The sequence below is a fragment of the Microtus pennsylvanicus genome, chromosome 8 (assembly GCF_037038515.1).
Source record: "Microtus pennsylvanicus isolate mMicPen1 chromosome 8, mMicPen1.hap1, whole genome shotgun sequence".
In the NCBI taxonomy this organism is placed as follows: domain Eukaryota; kingdom Metazoa; phylum Chordata; class Mammalia; order Rodentia; family Cricetidae; genus Microtus; species Microtus pennsylvanicus.
In genome coordinates this window covers 8,269,489-8,292,481 of record NC_134586.1, presented here as the reverse complement: position 1 = coordinate 8,292,481, position 22,993 = coordinate 8,269,489, and the positions used below count along the sequence as shown (strand labels likewise).

The following is a 22,993-nucleotide window of genomic DNA, read 5'->3' as shown; positions in this document are numbered from 1 at the left end:
GCTCACACTTGTATATTATTGATTTAAGGAAGAAAAATACAGGATAGTTATGGATGATTGTCTTTATGTTGTAATAAAATGACCTGGTCATATACAGTACTTGAATAAAAATGGATTAAAAATAGTGAAAATATTATGACCTAGGTGTGGGACAATTCTATATTCTATCAATCATATCTTAATTAAATGCCGGTTGGCCAATAGCCAGGCAGGATGCATAGGTGGGACAACAAGACAGGAAGTCAAGGCTGGGCAATGAGAATAGGAGTATTCTGGGAAAAAGGAAGCTCTCTCCAGTCCTGTCTCAACCACGGAAGAAGGAAGACTGAGCCATGTGGCTAACATAGATGAGAATAATTGGCTAAGATATGTTATAAGGGCTAATATGAAGCCTGAGCTAACTGGCCAATCAGTTTATAGCTTATGGAAACCTCTGCGTGGTTTTCTCTGGGACTAAATGGCTTGGGGACTAGGTGGGACAAAAACCCCAACAAGCAGGCTCTCATGTTACATAAATTTACTTAGGAAATAACATACCGTTCATGCTCATAAGATGTAGTTAAGCCAGCAACTGGGAAATTATCACAGGTCCACAGAAAGTTTAGGAAAAATAGAAGCCACTCAGTCAGCGATAAGCAGAAAGCTACGTATGCAGCTTTTTTGGCAGTAAACTTGAACTTTTTCATAACCAATCCACCAATTAAATATCCAAGAATTATTGGAGGGAAGCTATAAATACCTATAAATTAAAATAGAATAGTATTTATAAAACACATAGAAAATTAAATGTTTTCAATTTTTAAAAACATCTTACTTAGAAAATTACTTAATTCAAATATACAGTATCATAACCCCTACTCATTCACATATTTCAAATGTCACATAATGTCACTTTAAAAAGAGAATTGGCATTTGCCTAATTATTTGAATCAAGTCATAAGCACATTGTAACCCTTACATACACAGACACACAAACTCACGTATACACAATTAGGTATTTTAGGTACTTCTATCTGCTCTGTAATTGTGAAGGTCCCCACTGAACCCAAGCTTATCACATATAGAACATTCTGTGCAGTCCTTATGTTGCCCAGAAATCTTTTTCCTGACTCTAATTCTACTGCTTAAAAAAAAACATTAAAAGGCAGTAATAAGCCTGAGCTTTTGACTGAGCATTTATCATTAATGTAAGTCTCAGTGAGTTTATTTGAGAGCACAAAAATGTAGTCAGGGGCAACTTCTTGGTAACTGCCTTTTTTCCAGTGACTTCTGCTTGCTGGCAGTGAGCAGAGGTGTGACTCCTTTAGGAGACAGCTTCCTGGCATGGCACAAAGGGGCAGCTTCTGCTACTAAACTCTTAAGTGGTGTGTGTGTGAATGGTGGATGAGATGCTACTTGGTGGCTATGTACACCTAGAAAGTTCCTAGAGTTAGGGTGATAACATAGCTTCCAGAGCTGGTGATAAACATACATCAGCCATGAGACTAGGGTCTCAGGGAAGCAATCAGGTGGAGTCAGCCACAAGAGCTGCCAGTGAAAAGTCACTTAGCAGTTTAAAGTTTGACTTGTGTGGTCAGAAAAGGATAAAGATATACAATTAAATGAGAATCAGATTGAAAAATAATGTCTAAATGTGCCATGTGTTTAAAAATATATGTAAGCTTAAGAAAGAAAATAAACTGAGTATAGAAAGTCACAGAAAAATAGTTTAAAGTTATAAAGTCTTTAAAAAGAGATGTATAATAATAAAAAAGATTAAGCCATACAGAGATGGGGAATACACAGGGAGTCTGGATAAGGTATGCTATTATATTAATTTTGATTTTTTTGAATTCCAATGAGCAAAAGACAGTTGCTAGGGGCATGGAATTGTGAACAGGACTGCAAAATTTAGATTTCAGGCTATCTTAAATTTAAAAACGAAATAAAAATATACTTGTTAAAAAATTCAAAAATGTTTTAGAGAAGAGTATTTGCTTTTGTTTCCACAGGAAAGAAAAATCTGTGCATTCCTTCAGGAATAATATTTATCAGGTTTGATCATGGGAGACCTCATGAGTATTGCATATGATATATATAAGTTTACTGCTTATCTTCCTAGCACTTGGTCATTATCTCAAATTTTCTCAAGCACCCAAGAGATGCCTTCACTAGCAGATAACAAAAAGCAATTTGGAGAACATGATGCCCATGTTCCCAAGAGGTGTAGGGAAGGAATTTTGTTATTTGGTGGCCTATGGATGTTTGCTATCAGTTAGGGTAATATACCATATTAATGTAATTTTAAGTAAAATTTGTGTCATGGCACATATGTTTCTACTGTTGTTTAAGTTGTTATAAGTTTGCAGTTCATTAAAAAATGAAAACTAAAGTTCTAGCTTTTGAAAGTTATTATAAAATATTTAGTGTAATCAACAAATACAAGTTGTAGTTAGTCATTTACAGCAATCATACCTGTAGATATGTTAGGTATGTTTTCAAGATCATGTGATATATTTTAGATAGATAAATGATTTTCAAGCACTTCAAAGATCTACAGAATATGACACATGAAATGTTTTGATATCATAAGGTTTTTCATGACAATGAAACACATCTTCTCCTGGTAGCATCAATTTACTTCAGAGAAGGTAATGGGCATCAATTCAACTCTGTAGGCATTTGCTTTTTGTAGCAAGATTAGTAATTTTGACAAGAAAATACTTTTGCCTTGACTGCTTGACTGCATGCTCTATAAAATGGACATGCTAGACCCATAGGAAAAAGATTGCTGAACTTGGCCAAAACATGGCAGGACGGTCTTTTAAGATTCCTGCTTCATAGAAATGACTGCTAGACAGACATTCTGCAGAACACATAGGAAAACGTCTGTTGAACTTTTCTAATACGAGGCATGAAAGTCCTTTGGGATTCCTCCTTCAAAAAAGAATCTGTCAGACATTCTGCAGGACACAAAGGAAAACAATTGATGAACTTTGCTAATACAAGACAGGAAGGTCCTTCAAATGTCCTGCATCACAGAAAAGTCTGCCAGATACTCTAAGATGGTGGACTGAATGGATGCCCCAAATTTACAGAGAAATTTGACTGACTGTCCAGGCAGCAAGATGTCCTGTCATTAAGTAACATATCATCCTTCTGGGGCCTTTGATGAAGTTGTAGATTAGATAGTCTTAATTATAACTTTCCTCAGTTACAATGAATAAATTAAGTATAGAATTTTAGAATCACCAAGATGAGATAGATGACAGAATATTTTTTCTAATTTTGCCAAATACAAATTGACTAGACATTGTACCTGTAATTCTTAATAACTGTCTTTGTTGTTTATAATGTTACTATGTTACAGTTAAACCTTCCATTTTAATTGGACAAAAAGTGAGAAATGCTGTGGAATAATCCTTTTATAAACTGTAAATGTGTATTACTCTCATTGATTTAATAAAGAAGTTGACTGACTAATAGTTGAACAGGATAGAGATATGTAGGAGACTGAAACTAAGGATGAGGAAAAGAAGGGTGGAGTCAGAGGAGTCACCAGCAGAAGCTGAGGGAGCAGGAGACAAATGTGCTATGTTAGTAAAGATGCCACCGTGTGGCAGAATGTAATAACGATTATGCATTAATTTAAAATGTTTGAGCTGGTTAGCAATAAACCTGAGCTTTTGACTGAGGATTTGTAATTAACATAAGCCTTGGTGTGTTTATTTGGGAGTTTCTGGAAGGACTTAAACTTCCATCTATATAAATGAAACCAGAAAAAATCCAAAGTTACGTAGGATCCTTAGGTTTACTGTACTAACAAGAAAAGCAGATGTGACTTCATAGACTCCACAAACCACCAGAGGACCTAGTGACTTAATTAGGAGTAATGTGGAAGCCAAGATTTGAAACTCAGAAGTAAAATTGAGGAATAATATATAGAATCCCAGTTAGTTAAATCTATATTCCTCTTTGAATTAATACATTGCCTATTTGAAAATTGACTAGTATAAACATCCCTAAAGATTTCCATAGTGATGATGATTTCATTATGATTAAAGAGAGAACAGAGAGGGTATTTCTGGCCTCTTCATTTCTTTGTCAATTTTTGATTTATTTTTTTGGAGACTAGAAAGAAGAAATTTACAAATATGCTAACAGACATCAATTTTCTTGTAGTTTCTGAGTCACATTATCATATTTTGTTGCATTTCTTTGGAGACACGTTTTTATCATGTCCTTGAGGAAAGGAAAAGTGCTACTAAAGAAATAATAAAATTGCATACCTATGAGAAAGACTATCTCTGCAGTTGATTTTCCATATTGCTGTTCCAGGTATTTAGGAAGGAAGACAAATGTTGTGGTAAATGAATTGATCTGAAGCACACTTACAAGGACAAAAAGCACATAAATCGGATTGCAGAAGAGGCTCTTCATGAATGGCAAGAAATCTGAAACAAGAGAGTATCAATACCATCAAGATAACCTAGTCTTGCATTTTGTGTCTGCTAAACTGAAATCTTCTCACAGATTCTGTAGTGTTACACAAAAGCATTTAAGTAAATCTTTACCACTCTGGGCTAAAGTTTTATGTCATCCTTTAAGGAGTTTTTGAAAGATAGTAACAAAACTGGCTTCATTAGAATCAGAACCCAATTGTGCCCTAAAGCCAAACTATAAGGAGATAAAATCATATCTATGGCCACACCTTTTATTTTTTCCTCTTTCCCTTCTATTAATATCCTGCATTCACTAGAGAGTGACTAGTCTGCTCTCTGGAATGTTCAAGAGACAATCTTTGATGAAGTTTGAGCTCAGATACTGATGTTAACACACCATTGTGGAAGAACAGAGAAGCAAAAAATTTAGGAAGACTCCAGGAATCTTTCTGTGACTTAGCCAACCTCAGCATCCCTGCAGCACTTCCAAACAGAACATTTATTAGGGGAATTAGTGATATTTTTAAAATTCTCAACACAAGGGTCTAACTGCAAGGGATGCTGACTCACTTGGTGTAGACCTTCCAACTAACTTAGTCAGGACCTTTCCCTGTTTAACAGTCTGTGACTCATGTTTGCAGCCTGTTTCTGGTAAATAGATGGAATCTTACATAGATAATTTCACTGAACTCCACACTTAATAATCTCTTTTCTTATCTTCATGTTTTCTGACTGCATTTTCTAATTTTTTTTTTGGTTTTTCGAGACAGGGTTTGCATTTTTAATTTTATACTATCCTTAATAAATTGTCTAAAGTTTTTAGAGAGTAAAATATCAAAAAATTAATTAGAACAATAGGTAGAGCAAATAGTGAAAAAAAATCATCCTTAAGAATGTGAGGGCTGCAACCAGAATTCCCAGAAGCTTTTGAACTCATCCATGTTTGTGGACATCCCTGTTCTCCTAACTGAGTCTCCATATTTCACATTGACTTTTCTAGGTGTCTTATACTATGCTAAGTTGTTTCCTAGTTTTGAATATCAGGTTGACCTAGCAGATCACACAATCACACATAACAACCAGTATTATCCCTTTTAGGAGAATCATTAACATGACCACAATTCTAAGAGTGTTCAGGCCTCAAAATTTGCTCCTGGTGTGATTGTCTGCCAAGTTATGGTTAACCGTGTATAAGGTAGATGTGTGTTATTCAATACATTATGGTTTTAAAGTTATGAGTGATGGGAAAATAGATACATCCTAAAGTTTTCCTCACAGTACTCGACTAGAATAGCACAGAGACCCAAGAAAATAATGTGATTTTCTGCTCATTTTACAAGTAAATAAATAATGCCTTCCTATCTTCCAACCATAAACTTTCAAAATTTCAGAACTCAAGCCCTGCTCCACACACAATTGTGAAGTTATTGCTAAGGTTTAATAATAATTAGTCTTTAGTCTGTAGACCCTAGGGCCCAAGGCAAAATCCTGGACCCCTTCCCCACCTGACTCAGTCATCCCTCCTGCAGCTAGGCTTCTTCAGAAACCCTCATCTCCCAGTTATCTTTAAGTTCCACTCTGCTCCCAAAACCACCCAACAACCATGACCTCAGTGACTCCCTGAGATACAGACATGTTCTGTACAAAGCAGATCAAGAGCAGCTCCCTGACACAAAAAGCAACTGCAACAATCAGTCCAAGACAGGATTCCAGAGTCTCAGACACCACATACAAGGATTGGACAAAGATGCAAAGATACTTCCTGAATCAATTACAGGAAGAGATGGATAGGCACCAATGCAAGAATACATTCAAAAACCTAAAGAGCAATATGGCAACAACAAGTCCTAGTATCCTGACACAGAAGAAGCAGAAAAATATAACTTTTTGAAGATGGTAGAGACTCTTAAAGAGGAAATGAAAAAATCCCTTAAAAATATGGAGGAAAAAGCAAACAAAAATTGGTAGAAATCAATAAATCTTTTAACGAAAAACAAGAAAAAACAATTAAGCAGGTGTAACGAACAGTTTAAGACTCAAAAACTGAAATAGCAGCAATAAAGAAAACAGAAACTGAGGGACTTCTGGAAACCAAAAAAAAAAAAAAAAAAACCTGGGTAACTGAACAAGAGCTACAGATACAGCAAAATCAAAAGTATACAAAAGATGGAAGAGGAAATCTCAGGAGTTGAAGATAGGATACATGAAAAAGATTCATCAGTCAAAGAAAATGTAAATTCAACAATTTTTTTAAACATAAAACATACAGAAAATGTGGGACACGATGAAAATATCAAACCTAACAATAATAGAGATAGAAGAAGAAGTACTCCATCTCAAAAGCACAGAATATTTATTCAACAAAATTATAGAAAAAAACTTTCCCAATCTATAGAAGGATATTTGAATGTACAGAAAGCTTACAGAACACCGAATAGACAGGAAAAAAGTCTTGTTGCCATATAATAATCAAAACACTAAACATGCAGAATAAAGAGAGAATATTAGGAGCTACAGGGGAAAAGGCCAAGTAATATATGAAGGCAGACCTATCAGAATTAAACTCAATTCCTAATGTAAACTCTGGAACCCAGAATGTCCTGGACATACTGAAGACACTAAGAAACCATGGATTCAAGCCCTAGCTATTATACTCTGCAAAGCCTCCAATCACCATTGATAAAAAAAAAACAAGATATTCTATGACAAAACCAGATTTAAACAACACCTATCCACAAATCCAGCCTTACAGAAAATACTTTAAGAAAAACTCCATCAAAAGGAATTTAGCTGTACCCACAAAAACACAGGCAAATGTTATCTCACAATAGCAAATCCCTAAAAAGGGAAACACACAAATACTAAACCTGAAAAATAACAAAAATTAACAATCACTGTTCATTAATTAATATCTCTTAATATCAGTGGACTCAACTCACCCATAAAAGGACATAGGCTAACAGAATGAATACAAATCAGGACCCATTCTTCTGTTGCATACAAGAAACATACCTCAACCTCAAAAACAGACGTTGCCTTAGAGTACAGGGTTGGGAAAAGAATTTCCAATGGAATAGATTTAAGAAACAAGCTTGTGTAGCTATCTTAATATTAAAAAAAAATAGACTTGAATCTAAAAGCAATCAAAAGAGATGAAGAAGGATACTACATACTCGTCCCAGGAAATCCATCAAGATTAAGTCTCAATTATGAATATCTATGCCCCAATTACAAGAGCACCCACATATGTAAAAAATATTTACTAAAGCTTAAATTGCACATCAAACCCCACACACTAATAGTAGAGGACTTCACCACTCCACTCTTACCAATGGACATGTCTGCCAGATGGAAACTTAACAGATAATAAGAGAACTAATAGATGTCATTATTCAAATGGTCTGAACAGACATCTACAGCACATTTGAACCAAACACACACAAAAAAATGTGCTTTCTTTTCAACACCTCATGGAACTTTCTCTAAAATTGACCACATAGTCAGTAACAAAGCAAACATCAACAGATACAAAATAATTGGAATAACCTCCTATATCTTATCAGATCTCCATGACTTAAAGTCAGAATTCAACAGCAACATTAATTTCAGAAAGCATACAGATTCATTGAAATTGAACAATGCTTAACTAAATCAACCCTAGGTAAAGGAAGAAATAAAGAAAGAAATTAAAGACTTCCTAGAATTCAACAAAAATGAATGCACAACATACCCAAACCCATGGAATGCTATGAAAGCAGTGCTAAGAGGAAAGTTCATTGCACTCAGTGTTACATAAAGAAAGAGAAGGAATCTCATACTAGTGACGTAACAACACACGTGATTGCTAAGTAACAAAAAGAAGCAGTCTCACCCAGGAGGAGTAAATTTTATTAAAAAATAATAAAATTGAGGGCTGAAATCAATAAAATAGAAACAAAGGAAACAATACAAAAAATCAATGAAACAAAGAACTGGTTCAAAAAAATCAACAAAAGAGAAAAACCTTTATCCAAATGAACAAAAAGTCAGAGAAAGAATATCAAAATTTTAAAAATCAGAAATAAGAAGTGGATGTAACAACAGACACTGAAGACATCCAGAAAATCTTTAGGTCATAGTTTGAAAACCTATATTCAACAAAACTGGAAACAATAAAAAAGAAATGGAATATTTTCTGGATAGGTACCACAAATCAAGGACACATAAACAATTTAAATAGACCTATATCCCCTAAAGAAATAGAAGCTCTCATCAAAAGTTTCTCCCCATCCCCACACCCAAAAAGCCAAGGGCTGGTTGGTTTCAATGTAGAATTCTGTCAGAATTTCAAAAAAGAATTAATACTTATACTCCTCAAATTGATCCACACAATAAAAAAAAGGAACATTACCAAACACTTTTATACAAGGATACAGTTACCCTGATACCCAAGCCACACTCAATAAGAAAGAGAATTATATATCAGTCTCTCTTATGAACACTGATGAAAAAATTTTCAAGAAAATACTGGCAAACTGAACCCTAAAACACATCAAGAAATCATGATCAAGGTGGCTTCATCCCAGAGATACAAGGATGGTTCGACATACAAAGATCTGTCTATGTAATCCACCACATAAATAAATTGAAAGATAAAAATGATCATCTCATTCGATACTGAAAAAATCTTTGACAATATCCAACACCCCTTCATGATAAAGGCCTTGAAGAAAGCAGTGATGCAAGGAACTTGCATAACTTAATAAAAGCAATATACAGCAAGTCGACAGCCAACATCAAATTGAATGGAAAGAAATTCAAAGTGATTACACTAAAATCAGGAATAAGACAAGGCTGTCCACTCTCTTCTTATCTATTCAATATACTACTTGAAGTTTTAACTAGAGCAATTAGACAACAAAAAGAGATCAAGGAAATACAAGGATGAAGGGCCTTGTTCCTAACTCAAAATGATCACCTTTGTTGATTCTGCATAGGGAGCCTTACCCTTTCTGAGGAGTCAATGGGGTTTGAGTAGAAAAAAGGTCATGGATGTAGGAGGAGAGGAGGGATTGAGAACTGGGACTGGTATGTAAAATAAGAAAGACTGATTCATACATGCATGCATACATACATACATACATACATACATACATACATACAGGAATGGGCAGTGTTGACCACTCAGCTTCTCACAGATGCACCACTGCTCTGCACCAGAGGTTAATAACATTCCTGCTTGTTTTACAGCAGTCTGCTCCTTAGGGAACAGTTCTCCTGTAAACTATCACACACCTTCAAATACAGAAGATTATGCCACCACTCAGGTTTTCTTCTCCAATATTAATTTCAATAATGCTCACAGCTAAACTGACATTTTTCTTATCAATCTACACTGTTACCTTAGTACAGATAGTTCTCTCTCATTATCTTTACCTTGAATTTCTGGTTGCCCTTTTTTTTTTAACTTGGAACAATATTTTCTATAAAATACACTTTTTAAAACAGGTGGGAAAATATATTTTCTCATTGAGTGTCCAGATTGATGAATTTTCCATAAAGTCTAATCTAAGATGTGCTGTTTACAAATTATGTGAGTTGTTTCCAAGCGGTAACTTTGGAAGAAGTTTAACACATCTGAGTAGGGACCCTTAGTGACAAACCATCTTAACTCAGCACAGCAGACACATACTCCACTACCTGCAGACCCATCTAAACCAAATACAGGGGTTAAGGTTTGTCTGTTTGCCTTTAGTGATTGCACGTCTTTCCTTTTTGGCTTGTCCTTGGTGTTTCTCTTCTCTGTCACTTGTAGTCACATCTGCATTATCCTCTAATCCTTCCTTTGGGAGTGTTTTGGGAAGAAAGAAAAAGGGAATGCTGATCAGAACATTCACTCCTGCACAGATCAAAAAGCCGAGCCACCAAGCACCGACCCAGCGCGTATCAGTGGGAGTTATGGTCAGGTCATCTGTGGAGAAATACAGATATTTTGTTATCTTGATTCATTCTTTCTGGTATAAACTGCAGAAAATTGTTCAGAATCATAATCCCATCTAAATACAACATTTGTACATTCTTTGTAAATTATTCACATTTGTTCTTGTTGAGGTTATTTACTGTAGTCCCTGCCTCTACTCCTAAATGCTATGATTACAGATATCTTCCACCCCTTTGGGCAAATTCAGACCTGTAGAAAAACTATCTGAGTTTGATCAATAGGGTGGAGATAAAATTATCTAAGAAAGAAAGGTTCTGGATTTCTATGAAGTGTAGTTAAAACTTTATTTCAAAATGGCATAAAAATGATTTGAGACATTTAAGGAACCAGTTTTAACCTGACATGTTCATCTCTCAAAGCATCACAATGAGTTAGAAAGAAGAGTGGAAAGACAGTTTAGTGACTAAGAATTATTGCTGCTCTTGCAGAGGCTCTGGGTTCCATTCCCAGCACACTCATAGATACTTACTATTGCCTGTAATTGTGATTTTACATCTGAAACTCTCTTCCAAATTCAGTATGTACCCATACACATAGCGCACAGATATACACATGTAATAAAATTAAGGTAATAAAACATCACATGATACCCAATTACTTTTGTTTGTGTATTCATTAAGAAAATTAACCAGTTTCATCTAGACACATGCGTTGATATATTGCCAGAGGCCATGTCATAAGTGCAGCAGACAGAAATGAATCTTATGTAATATAACCCAGAGGATGACAAAGCTACCTGGGTACATACTAGAGAGGCAGAGCCCCTGGAAAATTGTTTCCAGAATTCCAATTATTTTTTTTTACATCCTTATGTTTGCTGCTGCCATGTTTCTGCTGTATTGGCATAGTATAATTTGTATGATGGGACCTCACTGAAACTAGTATACTGTGGTTGTTTCTTGAAAAAAATTCCAGTCCTCACTGGACAATTTCTTTGTAGATAATAAAAAAGATGATTTTCATATGAGTAATGATGCTAAATTCAATCAATGATTTAATTGGACTTTATGAGTTAGCATAAAAGATGCAGATATTTAGGGCTATTAGTAAAGATGATTAGGGACATGATTTAATTTATTCTGCCAGCTGCTCAATAAAACCTACAAAAAGGGCAAAAACATTCTAGAAGCTACCTTGCTTTTTGTTAGATAAGAGATTTTCAGAAGACGGAAAATAAAATCAGGAAAGCTTCATGAATTATAGACCCATGAATTCTTCCTATGTAAAAACATATGGTTAAAGAAAATTATTATGTTCCTGCACCCAAGGTTAGGCCTGCATTTCTTGGTAATATAAGTTACAGAATTAATCACAGACCCTATATAAAACTTAAAAAAACAAAGCTGTAAAAAAATATTGACCCTATTCTGTGTAAAGAAAAATAAATAGTTTAGCTGACATCTCATTTAAAGTTTCTCCAGAGTAGAATTAAATATGGAAGTTTACTACACTGAAACTGCACACAGGGCCTGACAGTACAAAAGGAGCTAGCTGAAATATGCTTAACTTGCTTAAATGTTTGTTATTCCATAATAAAAATGCCATTGCTTTGGGGTGAAGATGTTCTGGTGAGAAAATTAATACAAAGAATATTGTTTAGTTGTGGGCTTCTAAGGAAAACAACTAACTCATGACTTTAATGTAATTTCTTCTTGTGTAAATATTTTAATTTATTTTTTAAAAATATGTAACATGTGGCTAGTAAGGTAATCTTTCCTTGCATAGATATCCTTTTTATTATGAGGTATAAAATGGATAACAAAAACATAAGACATAGGAGAAGGGGACACATAGAAGGAAAAGCATCAGGAAAGGGAAGGAAAACATCAGGAAAGAAGCAAAAGTTTAACAGAAAGAAAGATACAGCAGGAGAACAACCGGAAGAGGAAGTAAAAGAAAAATGATGGGTTAAAAGAACCAAACAGACATAGAACTGAATAAGAACAACCACCAGAGAGAAACACAAAGCTTTGGCCCTCAGAAAAAGGGCCCATGAGTGTCTGTGCATATGTCCAGTAGTTCACAGTTTCTCTGACCTTCTGGGGGTTAGACACATTGTGGCAATATATTTTCTAGCAGTTAATTAATCTGTTACATAAAACCTTTTAAATTGGTGCTTATGACATAACAAAAAGATCTCTTTCATTATCCACAGTGACTGCATCATTGAGAAAAATCTATGTGAGTAAATCCTCTGATACCAAAGGTGCAGCTGCAATGTGGTGGGAGAATGGTGGATTCTTGATTAGAAGGTGACATTTTATTATTACCTTTGTTACTGTTGGGTCTGCAGACTGAAAGCAGTGATAATAAGCCTAACTAAGTATCAAAGGAGGCAGCAGTATAGCAATCTGGAGCAGTCTCCTACACTCTAGAGACTATACTATATAGATAAAATGTATTTTACCTGTATTCACAGACCCAGTGTCTACATAGATGTTTGCACAGAAAGATGCCAACAAAAGTCCAATCAAAGGGCCAAAGATCTTTCCTACCTTTGTTACTGTTGGGTCTGCAGACTGAAAGCAGTGATAATAAGCCTAACTAAGTATCAAAGGAGGCAGCAGTATAGCAATCTGGAGCAGTCTCCTACACTCTAGAGACTATACTATATAGATAAAATGTATTTTACCTGTATTCACAGACCCAGTGTCTACATAGATGTTTGCGCAGAAAGATGCCAACAAAAGTCCAATCAAAGGGCCAAAGATCTTTCCTGCTTCTAAAATCCCTGGAAGTAAAAAAAAAAAAAAAAGATAGTAAGTTATACAACAAGACAAAAAGTTTGCTTGCACAATAAAAAAAGTCTTGGGATTGAATTCTTTTTTTAGTATTAGATTTCTTTACTTGCTTTGCAAAGCTTGGTATCAAATCTGGCAAACTTGGTAAGTGCTGTGGGACAATAGTTTATACGCTGTAAAAATTTGTCACTTGTATTGCTTTAATAGAGCACTGATTGCCTAGTAGCCAGGCAGGAAGTATAGATGAGGCAAATAGGAAGGGAATATAGGCAGAATAACCAGATTAGGAAAATTCTGGGAAGACGAAAGGCTCAGTCTTCAGTAATCACCCAGACACAAGAAACAAGATGAGAATGCCTCACTGATAAAATGTACCAATCCACATGGCTAACACAGGTAAGAATTATGTGGTAATTTAGAATGTAAGCCTAGGTTAATAAGAACACTGAGCTAATAGGCCAACCAGTTTATAATTAATGTAAGCCTCTATGTGTTTCTTTGGGACTGAATGGCTGCAGAACTGGGCAGGATAGATGATGTGGGAATCCCCTCTGTGTGTTGCTTGTATTCGTTAATGAATAAAGAAAGCTGATTTTGCCTGATAGGGCAGAACTTAGGTAGGTGGAGAAGACAGAACTGAATTCTGGGAGGAAGAAAGCAGAAAGAGGGAGATGCAATGGATCCTCCACCTTAGGTGAACACTGATTAGAATCTCTCCTGGTAAGCTACTGCCATGTTGCAAAATACAGATTAATAGAAATGGGTTAAATCAAGATGTGAGTTAGCCAATAAGAGGTTAGAGCAAATGAGCCAAGCAGTGTTTCAATTAATACAATTTCTGTGTGATTATTTTGGGGCTAAGCTAGCCAGCAGCTGGGACAAACAAGCAGCTACAATAGATAGAAACCTCTGTTAACAAGTGATGACAATGGGGACAACTACATCCACATAAAACCTGAGAGAGCTTGGGAAGTAATTCTAGACACAAAAGTACATGGTTAAACATGGCTTCTTTCTAGCAACATTTTCTCGGGTGGGCTCTGTTTGCTAGAGCCAAACACATCTCATTTAATAGAGACTTCCTGACTCAGCTCTAGCTGCAAAAACTTTGTAGTAATTTTAAGAGGCCCCACTACCAAACACTAAAATGGTGTTTATGAATTGCCAACAGCATGCTTTTGGTGGTGCCACGGACCTTGAATCTCCATAGGGTTGTGGCAATAAGCATGGTTCCAGATGGTACCTCCACCATGAAGCTAGGCTTCCAGAAAGCTAAGGAATGAGTAGATCCAGGCTTTAAAACCACAGCTTTAATCCTAGTCATATCACTTAGCAAATTAAAGATTCATGTGGTCAGAAAAAGAGAGATATACACTAAAGATAGATTCAGATAGACAAACATCCTCTAAACAGTTAACAGTGTGTTTAAAAAAAATATATGTAGGCTTGGGAGAGAAAACAAAAAAGGATAAAGTCCAGAAAGAAAGAAAGAAAGAAAGAAAGAAAGAAAGAAAGAAAGAAAGAAAGAGTGGATGGGTATGGTGGCACGCACATTTAATCATAGATTTGGGAGGCAGAGGCAAGAGGATATCTGTGAATTCAAGGACAGCCTAGTCTACAGAGTAAGTTGCAGGAGGGCCAAAGATACACAGAGAAACCCTGTCTCAAAAAAAAATATAAATGATGTGGGATTTCATTGGTCAATAAAGAAACTGCGTTGGCCCATCTGATAGGGCAGAATTTAGATAGGCAGAGTAAACAGAACAGAATGCTTGGAGGAAGAGGAAATGAGCTAAGATGCAGGGCAGCTCCTCTCAGAACCAGACACGATCAAGCAAGCTGCCAGGTCAGACATGCTGAATCTTTCCTGGTAAGTGCACCTAGTTGTGCTACACAGATTATTAGAAATGGGCTAAATTAATACGTGACAATTAGCCTAGCAGAGGCTAAATATAATGGGCCAGGCAGTGTTTAAAATAATACAGTTTGTGTGTTGTTATTTTGGGGCATAAGCTAGCCAGGCAGCCAGGGGCCGGGCGGCAGAACACAGCCCGCAGCTCCTACTACAGTAAAAATAAAAGAAATGGAGTTTAAAATAAAACCATGTAAAGATGGAAAATGTGCAGAGAATCTGGATATTCTGTTATTGTGTTATCTTTGAATTGTTTGATGGCTGAGGTTGGGACAAGAGCTGCTAAAAGACACTTGATTATAAATGCTCCTAGATTAATTCAACATATGTATTTTGTAAATGCCTTAACTTCAAAATTTAATTAAAAATTATGTTACTTTGGAGAAGAGGTTTTACTTGTTTTCACAGAAAATAAGAGGCTGTGGATTCATTCTGGGTTAAGAAAAAAATGGGTTTAATCAAGAAAGACCCTCTGAAAAATCTCCAATAGAAGCAGATGGCCCAGATGATCCAACATTTCAGAAGACCTCTGTAGGAGTTTCCTCTGAGTTCTACATCAAGAACAACCTCAAGATTGCTGGCTGAGATGATCAAGTCTCAGAGAATAACCCAGTCAGGTGTTTACATTAATCCTAAATATTTTTAGGTCCCCATAAGATTATCAACACCCCCAATCAGCAGAAAGTAGCCTAAAAAAACTACAATCACATTCCCAAAAAATGAATGATGGATGTTTGTCTTTGTTTAGAGTGTTTTGGTTTCAAGTTGTTTTGGATAATTATCAGGAAGAAAGCTAAACAAAGGAGATTAGATTCAGAGATTTTGTTTTGGAAAAAAAAGTGGAAAGATATTGTGGGACTGACTAACAAAGACAAGAATTATGAGGTAATTTGAGATGTAAGAGTTAGTTAATAAGAAGCCTGAGTTAATAGGCAAACCAATTTATAATTAATGTAAACCTTTCTGTATTTCTTTGGGACCAAACTGCTGCAGAAATGGGTGGGGAAGAAACGGCTATCAACAGGTAAGTAAGTTATACCCTATTACTTCAGATATTCTTATATATTCAACATATAAAAAATTAAGCTTTGTATGTATGTTATATGTACATTTATAGGTTAGAAGTACATATGTGTGTTGCATGCACAGGCACTGTTTTCTATAATATTGAGAAGGAAGCTTCCATTGTTCCCATGTAAAAAGTTTCCCAGAAGCTCATGCATGACAGACTTGTTTTGCAGGGAGCACCACTGGAGTCTAATGGGACCCTACTGAGGCCCGGCATGGTGTTGGGTGTTCAGGTCATCTAGAGTACAAGCATTTCCTTTTCCTCATTCTATTTTGCTTCTCAGTCTTAGGATGAATGATTTCACTCTACCCATTCTTCCATCATAATGAGCTGCCTCATGACAGGCTTCTAAAACCCATAATGCAACAACATAGACCAAAACTTCCAGAGCTGTGAGCCAAATGAATCCTTTCTAATTATCAATCATATCAGGTGTTTATTAAAGTTATAAAAAATCTGATTGACACAGAAGTTTTATTACTTAAAGCCACGTTCCAAATTCTCTTTTATTCTGAGTTAAGGTCAAAGGCTTCACTATCACACGCAGTCCCATCAAAGCCAAGGTGTTAGCAAGTGCCTTTTGATTCTTCCACAGCCATGTTTTCAAAGGGACTCTATGATGGTTATCTTTGATTGTCAACTTGATAAAACCTAGAACTCTCTAGAAGAGAGTCTTAATGAGATATTGTCTATACTAGATTAACCTGTGGACATGTCAATAGAAGACTGTCTTAATTAAGTTAATTGATGTGAGAAGACCCAGCCCACTGTGGGCACCACCATTCCCTATGCAGGGAGTCATCAGTTGTGTAAGAGTGGAAAAAGAGCTGATTACAATGATACAAGCAAAGATATAAGCATGCATAGATTTACTATCTCTGCTCTTATTGGTATAACCAGTGGATTCAAGATCCTGCTACTGTGACTTCTCTGTTGTGATGGAATTATAAGCCAAATATATTATAAGTCCTTGCTCCAAGGTTGCATTTCCTCACAGAAACAGAAATTAAACTAGCACCATCTCAAAAACAGTGTGAGCTGTGATGTATTTCTTGTATTATAACTTCATTAAAGGCCTTCACTCAAAACTTCCTTCCAAAGAAAAAACATGTCCTCATAATGGCACTTCTCTTCGATGCTTTCCTGATCATTTTTCTTTTCTTCTTATTATTTTTATTTTCTTTGTCCCTTTAAATCTCACCTGGCTTCTTTGATTCCACCAAAAGCATCATCCAACTTTTCTGAGCCATCCCTACTCACAGAAAAACTAGATATGAACTTTAGCTTCCTTATGTTTCTATACTTTACACTTTGTTTTTCCTCTTTCTCTGTGGTTCCATGGGTTAGTCTTCCTATGTTTGACTGACATCTCAATACCAAACTCTTCTGCCTTTTTTGTTCTGTCAATCACTCTCTTCTCTGCTGTTTGATGTTGTGTAGCTAATGATTCCTACATGATCTCCAACCTCCATTCTTCCTTCCTGCCCTTCACCATGTTCCTCGACTCCTCAACTCTCATTGTGCTCAGATGTTTCCTGATGCTAAGACTTTCTTTGCACCAGTGACTTCCAGGAAATATTGGTGAATCTCTAAGGGTCTAGAGATAGTGTGGCAGTATCAGAGGACTGTAGGATCAGCAGATAAGAAGGATCCCCAATGTGAGAAGCTGCTTGCTGAAACAGCTTGTTAGGAACTGCTGATTAATTCTTCCATTGAAAAATTTTACGATCAATGGTACCATAGCACTGTGTGCATGGTTCTAGAAACCACAGGTATTCAAATCAATAACTCTTTTAAACCATCCCAGAACTTGCTTTGTTAGAAATGATCCCAAGTCTGATTTTCAAACTTACCAATGTATAAAGGGGAGTTTTCAGATTTGGCAAAATCTTCTATGTAGGAAATGCCCAAGGGCATGATGGGAGTTTCACCAATTCCACGAATAAGATTTCCTACCAGTACATATATCCACATTAAGGATTTAATTTCTTTTTCACAGTCTACATTAAAACAACAGAAAATTACATGAGTATTTTGACAGTCAAGTGTTACTGACAGTTAATTCAAATCTGTCTTTATATCTTGAGGCCAAAAGCCTATGATGGCCAACAAGTAACTTATATAACTATGCTAGCAGTGAATTATTGAGTAACAGCTATTACATATTTTGAAGGAATACTTAACAATGGAATATAACTGCTATGCTAATTACCACTTTATGGGAGAGATGACTACATTTCTTCCTAATGCAGTGTTTAGTGACAACACATTGATTGTAAGAATTTACATCCCCCAAAAAAGAGCAAGCAGTAAAATCAAAAATTTTGCTCATCTCTAGGGACTCAGTTTTCCACCAACTAGTAGGTCCAGTTAGTTAATTTGTACACTGCATAATTTCTAAACAACTTTGAGGATGGAAAAGGAAGCACGCATGTGCATATATCTCTAAGAATTTATTTTGTACTGATATAATACAGAGAGAATATTGATGGAAGTTTGAAATCCCCACAGCCTCAATTTCTTTGTAGAAAATAAATATTTACCTGATTAGTAAACATATATTTCCCTATAGATTTTAATTTTTACTATCAACATAATAAGACAATAATTTGTGAGCTCTGGAATAACATAAACAAGGTCAAATGGACATAAAAGGTAAAAGGTGAAATTATTGACTCCTTGTATTCACCTTCCAAGTTTGTTTTAAGCTAATGAACTGTCACTCTGTAGGGAAGCTCAACTTGGTCTTTTCAGGGAAGTAGACAATGTACTGTGTCCTTTGGATTAATCAGTGGAAGCCCATAAGTGTCCTAGGCACAACTGGATTTTGAGGTCTAACTCTTACTTATTCCTAATTAAAGTAAAATCTGTTTCCATCTCTATGTATTCAAATTCTCATCTTTGGTTCTTCAGGTGCACAGTACAGATCTGGAAAAGTTTTTGTCTGTATATCTTATTGTAAAATCACTGTGATGGCTAGTTATTATCAATGACACAACTCTAGATATACCTGAAAGAAGGTATCTCATTTGAGGAACTGCCTCCATCAGATTGGCTTGTGGGCATGTGTATGAGACATTTTCTTCCTGGCTAATTGATGTGAGATTTCGCAGAACACTGTGATTGGTACCATCCTTGGGTATCTAGGTCTAGGCTGTATAAGAGAGGTAGCTGACCAAGCCAGAGGACATAGCCAGTATGAGGCACTCTTTAATGCTCTCTGATTTGTTCACTCTCTCCAGATTCCTGCCTTGGCTTCCATCATGATTGGGTATAATTTGTACGCTAGATAACTTTTTTCCTAACTGGGTTGGCTTAGTCCATGTTTTATTACAGCAACAGAAAACCAAACTAGACCAATCGCATAGATCACATCACGAGTCTAGATCTGTCCTTTTAAGTCATTTTCCATTGTGGGACTAATTCTTCAATGGTACTGGAGTAGATGTCTTTTACTTATTTTTTATTATACTCACATTAATAAACAAAGGAGTCTTACTAAATATATTCAAACTCAGGGAGCAGAGTATTTCATGTTTTTGCACAGCTCCCTTCCCTGAAGAGGGAAACGGAGATTGTTCATTTGTCTTAGGTGCCTACTTCACATTCACAATCTTTCATAAAAGAGTGTTCTATGACTGAGTCTCTGAGTAAAAGCAATAAGAAGTATTAGTTACCTCCTGGGTCTGGTGTTGGCATTAGGGTCTGGCTTCTGTTTCCCAAACACAAGAAGCTGTTTGAGGACAAGTTACTTGAAGGTAAGATCGTTTTCTCATATTCGTATCTGTGTGGACACAGAAAACATTCACCTTGAGAACCTGAGGGCAATGAGAGCATCTACAGATCACTGATTCCTGCTCCCATAAAAACACAGTATCCAGAGGCCTCACAAGCATGTTTCCACAGCAGTCATTCTGGTCATCATTGCTAGGCCAGAGAGATGACACAGCAAATAAAGAACTCTCTGCACAGTCTGATGGCCTGAGCTCATTCCTGGAAATAACGGGAGAGGGAGAGGAGTGACTCCATAAAGTGGTCCTCTGATCTCTACATGTGAATATCTACACCGACCATGCATCCTCAGACACAGGCACACAGACACACACACATACACAAACAAGTAAATAGAAACAGAAATTTGTATCATGAAGATGGACATGTAGTTGTAGGCCTGAACTCCATAATGCATTGTCAGGGTGTGGTGGTCCTTGCCTGCCACCCTAGCACTGGAGAAGAGGAAGCTCAAGGTCCCCCTCAGCTATGCAGCTAGTTTGAGGTGAGACTGGGCTTCACAGAGCCTATTTGAAAATAAAACAAAACATAATAAAAACAAACAAGCAAACAAAAAGCAAAACTCAATATTAAAAACTTGAATAAAATAAAAATAATAAATATCATCAAAAGAAATTTATTATCACAAAAAATGCCCATTCTTTATAGTTAGCTCTCAAGCCTCTACATGTAGGTGACATATCTTTCAGATTCTCTAATGCCAACCCTTTGTTATTTCTAAATGACTATTTCCTAGAAATCAGTGAGGAGAGATAAAGAACAAAAGCAAGAATGAAAAAGAGACTCACTAAAGTATCACAGAGAAAATAAAAGCTTTAGAAAGACACAAAACAACACAACAAATCAAGACAGTTGCTCTGCATTTTCTGAGCTATGGTCATATCGTCCCTTTCTGAGAATTTAAAAAATCATTCTCACAATGTATTCATTAATTTCAACAGGAAAACGAATTCTTGTGTCATGACAAGAGGTGACAGAATCCATCTCCTGACAAGGCAGTGTCCTTAGGAAAAAAAGTGCTAATGAACTTTGGTCAGAAAATGACAGACTGCAACAGTAGAGGAGAATGTGTCCAGTTAAGACTCTTCCAATTATATGCATGCTGGATTTCCTTTATTTCTATTTATTTATTTATTTATTTATTTATTTATTTATTTATTTATTTATTTATTTATTTCGTTATTTAGTTATTTATATATAATTGTTCAACATTGTAATTTTTATGCTGCATACTATTGCACAGAAGTCAGAACTGCTTCTCCAAAAACTGCTGCCTGGATGTCCCCACAGAAGTTGCCAGTGAACTATGAACAAGTAAGTGTGTCTCTGTTCTCATGACCCAGTAAGAACAGGCAAGCTTCAAAGAATTACCACCTTTGACAGAAGGTGGGAAAACTTAATTATATCCAAACATTTTTGACGTTAATTTGAATAAAATCAAGAGTAAAAAATAATTTTAATTCCATGTGCATACTTTCAATTCCATGCAAAAACACTGAGAGGCTAAAATATTCTTCATTTCATTCAGTGTCCACTTAACATGAGATTGTGCATTCAGCATCTATTTATTCCCAAGTGACAATAAAATGGCATAAAAAAGGTCAAAATGAAAAAGGAAAATGGCCATTTACTCACAGATAGAGAAATCTAGAGACACAGGTGTAGATCAATCGGTACATTATTGCCTGGCAAACACCAATTCTGGGCTTGATCCTAAGCACTCAATGAAACCAAGTATGATGGATCAGGCCTATAATTCTAGCACTCAGGAGATAGAGACAAAAAATAAGAAGTTCATGATTGTCCTTAAATACAGATTAAATTTAAGGCCAGCCTGAGCTACATGAGATTTACTTTCCAAAATTATATATATATATATATAAATGACATGTGAAATTCCAGATGCCCCCATGGTTACAGATGCCTGTGTGCAAGCCTGACAACCTAGATTGCATGTCAGGTCCCACAGAGTAGGCAGAGAGACACTACTCCTGAGAGTTGTTTCCTGACCTCATATGAAAGCACACACACTCCTTCACCAGAACAAAATAGGTGAAAAAAAAGTCTGAATGAGGGATTAAAAATGTGGTCATTTAAGCTCAATAAAATCTTGAGATTGGGACATAGATGAAAGAATGGCCCTGAATCACATGGTAAAAGAAATATAAATATCACAGTTCGGGGAACAATAGGGAATGTTTCAGATCCACTGAAAACTGCAGGAAGAGAATCCAAACTCAGGGCCCAGCTGAGTACATGAAGCATATTCTAAAGTGAGGGGTAAAGTATACATAAAGAATTTCAAGATCCTCAGATTCATCCTCCACCTCTCCAAGTGGAAAAACTAACAAGTGGGAAAAGATTTATACTGGTACAATGACTACACAGAGGACAAAAACAAGAAACATTGTTTTAAAACTCCATGCACTAAAAGATGATGCTCCCATTCCTTTCTAGCTGGTAGCCAAGTTTCTGCCTATTTAGAAAGTGCAAAGAATTTCTGTCTGGGATCACATTTTACACAAGTTTCTGAGATATCTTAAAATCAGCTGGTCCAGTTCACTCACCAGCCAGTCCAACTCAGACAGAATCCATTCCATCTCAATCATCACTCTGTCTAGATCAGTCATCATTCAGTCCAGATCAGTCACCATCCAGTTAATATCAGTCATCATCCTGTTCAGATCAATCACCATCCAATTCAGATCAATCACCAGAACAATCCATCTCAGTCACCCCCCAGTCCATTTTGATCACCAGCCAGTCCTGTCTCAATCACCTGTTTACTCATCCTAATGAAAAAGACAAAAGACACACATTAACCAAGTCTATTCTTTATATAGAATTTCTATTTAGCTTTCTGTTGTTATACTTTGTTAAGTATTTACAAATAATTAAATGTCATCTATGGGGGATACTATTACAGTAAGTCAAAGACAAACAAAAGCTACACTTGAAGAAGCTAGAGACACACATAAAGGAGAAGAGAATCACAGAAGAAAAGTTATTGAGTTCTTGAGAAAATAATAAGATGTACCCACAGAGGAAATATTCAAGGTAGAGAGGTTTCCTTGACAA

The 22,993-nt window shown here is 36.0% G+C and overlaps 2 protein-coding genes across 3 annotated transcripts in view; one reads left to right on the top strand and one right to left on the bottom strand.

The window, feature by feature from the left end:
• Window positions 1-22,993, top strand: part of Slco1b3 (solute carrier organic anion transporter family member 1B3) — a 1,042,880-nt gene that overhangs the window by 187,080 nt on the left and 832,807 nt on the right. The window lies entirely within an intron of this gene.
• LOC142855849 (solute carrier organic anion transporter family member 1A5-like) overlaps window positions 1-22,993 on the bottom strand; it is a 76,156-nt gene that overhangs the window by 22,668 nt on the left and 30,495 nt on the right. For both annotated transcript variants that reach the window (XM_075982374.1, XM_075982375.1), the window contains exons 6-11: window positions 19,801-19,907; window positions 17,977-18,123; window positions 13,034-13,132; window positions 10,150-10,371; window positions 4,269-4,433; window positions 538-739 (exon numbers count right to left, since the gene is read on the bottom strand). In XM_075982374.1, coding sequence (XP_075838489.1) covers window positions 538-739; window positions 4,269-4,433; window positions 10,150-10,371; window positions 13,034-13,132; window positions 17,977-18,123; window positions 19,801-19,907 — 942 coding nt within the window. The remainder of the gene's footprint in view (window positions 1-537; window positions 740-4,268; window positions 4,434-10,149; window positions 10,372-13,033; window positions 13,133-17,976; window positions 18,124-19,800; window positions 19,908-22,993) is intronic.